Raw genomic sequence first — 6,373 nt, 5'->3', positions numbered from 1 at the left:
CAAAATTTGGAGCATATTCAAACACGCCTTCGTGAGATACCGCGTGCATCTAACAGACAACCAAACAGACAAACACCTAAAAATCGATAAGTAATGATTGAAAATATACTCTTCATACTCCAGAAAATTAGACACCAACCCAGAAAGATTGTGGTTATTGTGATCGAGTGCTCAAAGAAACATCTCAATATTGCACGTTAAGAAAACTGAATTATTTTACACTCCGCGAATGATTGTTATTTCGATTAGTCTGTTAAATCATTACCAGCTGCTATGTCAATTTTGAAACGCTCCTTTTTATACTTATGGTTGTGTAAATTCTCCATTTTTGGTTAAAGATTGTCATTTTTAAATAAATTTACAGCAATTTTTTACAAGATTTGTATACCATCTTGTGTGGTATTCGACACATTATAAAAAATTGTCCATTAAAGTGAACTTTCTTTCGTAGCGACATAAATGTATGACAGCATAATTAAATGTCTTAGTTAGGGTTTCTATCCGTCTAAGTTGTATTCTGGTAAAACGCACAATGTTGCACGCTTGGTATTACATAAAGACATACCTATTTCTCTTTGGTCCTACTTGTAGACGATGAAACGAGCAAATCAAATTAGTGAATTATTATTGAAATCTGTTTTTAAAAAAAAAACAGGTTTTGGTGATATAAGAATACAGAACGGAATACAAAATTTTCTCGCATTATACGAATGGCATCGATTTTTAAAGTCATTGTGAGACCAAGCACGGGGTCTGGGCGCTCCAGAAGTGTGTGTACCAATATGGAGGTAACTAATTTTGTTTGCCTGCTTTATACAAGTTGTGTAAAGGGACTAAAACCTATAGGCAGGCGGTATATTCACTTGGCAAACACAGACAGTTCCCGATCTCGTAATAGAACTAAAATAATGAAACTTGAAATAAAATTTTGACCCAACCCTGACCTGGTCTACACACTACGGGAGTACCAGGGGTCTGTATATAAAAGATAACCGATACAAATTAACGTAGTTTTGGATAAAGTCATCATATCAATTTTAGTGCTATTTGAAAAGCGGGAACAAACAGCCTTCGTCTGTTGACAGATATGACCAGTGCTGACGACCGTAATATTGAACAATGTCAATATTTGGTTGGTATCAATTTACGATCGTCCTAAACTTTTTGCCGTCGTCTTCGATTGATTGGAAAAGTTGATTTGCAGGAACTAAGATGATGTTTTTTGGTACTTGGATAGTTTTGTCAGATATGAACGGCTCCATTAAGATCAAATTTAGAGAAAATGGTTGTAACATAAAACGTCACAATCTTCCTACATAATCCCCGAATGGCGTTAATTAAACCCCATGCTTAATCGAGACAATCCTAAAGGAATGAAGTTAGTAGAGGAAATTCGAGTGAATTGATGGCATTTTCCACCAAGTTTAGCGAGACCCCTTCCAACAACTGGTGGACCACCAATGATTTGAAAAGTTTGTTTCGGCATAGGGCTAAAATTAGTCAGTAATGTGAGGTTAGGTTGGAATATTCAGAAAAATAGAGTCAACGCTGTCTTAAAGTCTGTGGCTTGAAACAAGTAGAGACGATGAATTGTGGGTATTCATATATAAGACTCTTTCTATACTCAACCACAAATCTTGATTGAGTCGTTTCATATTCTCGACAACAGATTGAATTTCAAATATTCCTTTAACTAAAATCCAAATAAATCACACGTGCGACCTATGCACATAAATACATACCGTTGACTGAGATTTCCAAGTTTGAAATACAGGTTGTCTCAAAAGTAAGTATACACTTTCAATTTTGATTTGCTTTTCAGGTACTAATCATAGAGCGTTCATTTCTCCAGGGAAAACACTATGATTGCTGTTTGGCAAGAAGCATATAAAACAGAAGGCATTCGGTGCTTTTACGACGAAGAATTACGCAATTCACCAAAAAGTCATGGAAACTGCATCCGTAGTTTGATGCACAAAGATCAGGAAGACCAAGGATCAGACGCTCTGAGGAAACATTCGAAGCTGAATTAATTTCAAATTCTGAAATTTGAAAATGCGCCAAGTTTGCCCTACTGATTTATATGTTTCTTGCCAATCGGCAATTTTGCTCCTCATTTTGTTGGATAATCTCTTTGTCATTTTGTGGCTTGTTATAAAATGCAAATTATACCTAAATTTCACTAGTTATCCATACAATGTTTCCTGAAGAAATGAACGCTCTATGATGAGTACATGAAAAGCGAATCAAAATTAAAAGTGTTTACTTTTGAGCCATTCTGTATTTTAGCGGTATTTTATCATTTCTGGTTGATGGTTACCTTCAGGCTTCAATGCGAAATAATAATACATTTTAGGTAATTGTTTTTCATCAAGCTTTCTTTACGTCAGCATGTCGATGCCTACAGGGAGGTCAACAGCGTTATTTTGAGAAATAAATATCACGACGGTTGCTTTTATCTAACACTACTGGTATTGTCAAAAATAATTTTGTTTTATATTGGGTTTGATTTTTTTGGTCGACGCCGACGATAGCTATTCAAAACGTTTGGTTACTGATTGTATAAATGGAAGACTCCGGGTTAGAATATCGAATATTACAAATTGGCGATATGGAAGACACAATGGAGATTTTACTTAGACATTTCACTTCCAGGGAACCGGTTTCTTCGCATCTGAATGTAGATAAAACTGACTGGAAAACACACTTCACGCCAGTTCTGGAGGTAAATAGCTAAATAAAAAAATATTGCAGGAACAATTGCATGCCAGCATGATAGTATATTTCTGATTTAGAGTGCAATATCACAAGATGTTAGCATCGGTGTGTTCGACAAATCAGTTCTGTGTGGGGTTGCTATTAACGTGTTATCCCAAGGAAGCCAGCAAGGTCCAAGTCCAAGGAAACCTACTCCAATCAAAATCAGACAAGCATTGCAGGTTGGTATTCTTTGCGAATAATATTATATAATAGTCACAATAATTAATTAATTTAATGCTGACTTTCAATTATTAAGTCAGTTAGTCTTGGTTAAGTCACATGTAGTAAATTTCATAACCATATTTTTTGCAGTTGCTACAAAGTATGTCACAAAATTTCAAAGAAAAAAATTTTCTTGAAATTTTCATAATTACGGTGGAGCAAGATTATACGAAACGTGGAATCGCGTCACGGCTATGTGTGAAGTATATTAGAATCTTTATTATTTTTTTCAATGGTTTCAATTTTCAATGTAAACTGAGTGACTGTGTCTTTTGATAGAGGAAAATTTCTTCTGTGGTCCGCGCTATTTATGTGAATAACAAATATAGTAGTTATGTATTTGAAAAAAAAATCCTAATCGGTAATATTTTTTTTGTTCTTGCCAGTGATTATGATGGCATTTCCCACCTAGAGTCTAGCGAGACTCTTCCGAAAACTGGTCGGCCACCAATGAGTTTGAAAAGTTTTTAAGGGAAAGTTCATCATCTAAAATTCTAAATAAAACATTTCATTGCAATTTGTTTGCTGACAAGAAAATATTTTTCAAATTGATAAATGTAAGTCTGATAAGGTTATAAATGATAACACAATTGGCGATAACCATGGGCACATCTACAATGATCTGTTGATTGATATTAATACTCAGTAGCACTATATAGTTACTAATAAAACAAATTTGATTCACAGATCTGAAGAAATAGCAAGAAAACTCGGACTTAGTTGTCTGTCAATAACTTGCACAAGTGCCTACATGCAAAGAGCCGCGAACCGCCTGGGTTACCAAACGATGGAAAAGACTTTTTATAAAGACTACATCGATCCGATCACAAGTGAAAAAATATTCGAGACAATGCCCGAACCACACGAGTGTTGTTTATTCATGATCAAGCGTCTTTAGATGTACCAGCTATTGTGAAAAATATATTATTCATAACTTGGGATGAGATAGTCAATTTTTAGATGTATGACCTCAGTATTACCAACACAGTTTCCCTTTTTATCTCCAACGTCCGATTTCAAATGAAAAGATATGACAATGAAGTGCATCCATAACTTCGCAGACTCGTGGGATGACCAGAAGCCAACGTTCATAAATGACCTATCATATCAATTTTAGTGCTATTTGAAAAGCAGGAACAAGCAGCCATCGCCTGTTGGCAGATATGACCAATGCTGAGGACCGCAATATTGAACACTGTCAATATTTGGTTGGCATGAATTTAAGATCGTATACTAAACTTTTTCCGTTGGATGTCTTCGATTGATTGAAAAAGTTGAATTACAGGAACTAAAATGATGTTTCCAATACTTGGATAGTTTCGTCAAAAATGAACGTCTCCATTAAGATTTAGTAGAAAAAATAGACGTCCTACTTAATCCCCGAATTGAATAGTCACTCAAAGATGGCGCTCAACCCCTCGCCTAATCAGAAATCCTGAACGAATGCAGTTCATGAATCAAACTCGAGTGAATTTCTGTAAAATATCCGGAATGGATATTTATGTGTAATGGAAACAGTTTATTGTTGTGTGAAATGTCGAAATCTTTAAGATCTTATTGCAATATGTAAAAATTTGGGCATATGACGGAAATTAGTCAGCAATGTGAGGTTAGTTTGGAATATTCTGAAAAACAGAGTCAACACTGTCCTGCAGTCTGGTTTTAAACAAGTTGGTATTCATATATAAGACTCTTTTTCTACTGAACCACTAATCTTAATTAAGTCGTTTCATATTCTCGACAACAGATTGAATCTCAAATATTCCTTTATCTAAAATCCAAATAAATCACAAGTGCGACCTATGCACATAAATACATACCGTTGACTGAGATTTCCAAGTTTGACATATCTTAGCGGTATTTTATCATTTCTGGTTGATGATTACATTCAATGAGAAATATATTTAATACATTTTAGAAAACTGTTTTTTTATCAAGCTTTCTGTACGTCAGCATGTCGATGCCTACATGGAGGTCAACAGCTTTATTTTGGGAAATGAATATCAAGACGGTTGCTTGAAAAATAACTTTGTTTTATATTACCTTTGATTTGTTTGGTCGACGTCGACTATAGCTTTTTAACAAGTTTCGTTAATGGTTGTATTAATGAAAGACTCCGGGTTAGAATATCGAATATTACAAATTGGTGATATTTAAGAGAAAGACATCATGGAGTTTTTACTTAAAAATTTCACCTATAAGCAACCGTTTTTTTCACATCTGAATGTAGATAAAACTGATTGGGAAACACACTTCACGCCAAATCTGGAGGTAAATAGCTAAATAATAATATCGAAGGAATAATTGCATGCTATGATAGTATTTCTGATTTAGAGTGGAATATCACAAGCTGTCAGCATCGGTGTGTTCCACAAATCAATTCTGTGTGGGGTTGCTATTAACGTGTTATCCCAAGTAAGTCAGCAAGGTCCAAGTCAAAAGAAAGCTACACCAATAAAAATCAGACAAGCATTGCAGGTTGGTATTCTTTGCAAATAATAATCTATAATAGCTACAATAATAAATAATTTTATTGCCAATGCTGACTTTTAATTGTTAAGTCAAGTTAGTCTTGGTTAAATCGTATCTAGTAAAATTCATCAACAACATTTCTTGCAGATGCTACAAAGTGAGTCCCAAATCTTAAAAAAGAAAAGGTATTTTGAAATTGTCATAGTTATGGTGAAGCAAGATAACACGAAACCTGGAATCGCGTCTCATCTATGTGTGAAGTATATCATATTCTTCATTATTTTTCCGATGGTTTTATATTTAAATGTAAACTAAGTGAGTGAGTGCGTCTTTTGAGAGAGCAACATTTGTTTCAGTGGTCCATGTTATTTCTGCGAATGACAAATTTTGTGGTTGTGTATTTCACGAATGGTAATCGGGAATACTTTTATTGTTTTGTTCGTTCAGTTGTTATGATGGCATTTCGGCGACTGCGACAGACTGTTGCTGCGTGTTGGAGTCATCAAGGAAACTACCAAAAAGTCCGGGAATGTGAAAGAAACCAAGGCAGCAACAAAGGCCAATAAAAAAACAGGAGCAAAGAAGTGACTGGAAACATCTAGCGCACATCAACAGCCTAAACTCAAAATTGTCCAGTCCTGTTCACACAGAACCCATGTTTTATTGATATAAGAATATATAACAAAATTCGATAGTCTGCTTGGTTTATACGAATGACATCGATTTTTAAAGGTATTGTGAGACCAACCCAGGCCTCTGTTACTCTGTATAAGACAACCTATACAGATCAACGTAGCTTTGAATGAGGTCATCATATCATTTGAGGGCTATTTGAAAAGCGGGAACAAACAGTCTTCGTCTGTTGGCAGATATGTACTATGCTGACGACCGCAATATTGAACACTGTCAATATTTGGTT

The 6,373-nt window shown here is 35.0% G+C and overlaps 2 protein-coding genes across 2 annotated transcripts; both read left to right on the top strand.

The window, feature by feature from the left end:
* Window positions 1–2,425: 2,425 nt before the first annotated feature.
* LOC120348120 (arylalkylamine N-acetyltransferase 1-like) lies at window positions 2,426–4,717 on the top strand. Its single transcript, XM_078115893.1, has 4 exons — window positions 2,426–2,725; window positions 2,796–2,939; window positions 3,073–3,185; window positions 3,670–4,717. The coding sequence occupies exons 1-4, from the start codon at window positions 2,567–2,569 to the stop codon at window positions 3,878–3,880; spliced, it is 627 nt and encodes a 208-aa protein (XP_077972019.1). The 5' UTR covers window positions 2,426–2,566; the 3' UTR covers window positions 3,881–4,717.
* Window positions 4,565–6,092, top strand: LOC120348130 (uncharacterized). The gene is made up of 4 exons (XM_078112324.1): window positions 4,565–4,591; window positions 5,317–5,460; window positions 5,602–5,714; window positions 5,902–6,092. Exons 1-4 carry the CDS (start codon window positions 4,565–4,567, stop codon window positions 5,987–5,989), a joined length of 372 nt encoding a protein of 123 aa, XP_077968450.1. The 3' UTR covers window positions 5,990–6,092.
* Window positions 6,093–6,373: the final 281 nt, after the last annotated feature.

The sequence above is a fragment of the Styela clava genome, chromosome 1, assembly GCF_964204865.1.
Source record: "Styela clava chromosome 1, kaStyClav1.hap1.2, whole genome shotgun sequence".
NCBI lineage: Eukaryota > Metazoa > Chordata > Ascidiacea > Stolidobranchia > Styelidae > Styela > Styela clava.
Note: the sequence above shows the minus strand (reverse complement) of the source record. Positions and strands in the feature narration are given on the sequence as shown.

Bases quoted from the DNA above. Each gene is read 5' to 3' on its own strand.
- LOC120348120 (XM_078115893.1), top strand. From the start codon at position 2,567: ATGGAAGACTCCGGGTTAGAATATCGAATATTACAAATTGGCGATATG. The intron at 2,726-2,795 runs GTAAATAGCTAA...TTTCTGATTTAG, and splicing joins ACTTCACGCCAGTTCTGGAG to AGTGCAATATCACAAGATGT. The intron at 2,940-3,072 runs GTTGGTATTCTT...TATTTTTTGCAG, and splicing joins AAATCAGACAAGCATTGCAG to TTGCTACAAAGTATGTCACA.
- LOC120348130 (XM_078112324.1), top strand. From the start codon at position 4,565: ATGACGGAAATTAGTCAGCAATGTGAG. The intron at 4,592-5,316 runs GTTAGTTTGGAA...TTTCTGATTTAG, and splicing joins AAATTAGTCAGCAATGTGAG to AGTGGAATATCACAAGCTGT. The intron at 5,461-5,601 runs GTTGGTATTCTT...CATTTCTTGCAG, and splicing joins AAATCAGACAAGCATTGCAG to ATGCTACAAAGTGAGTCCCA.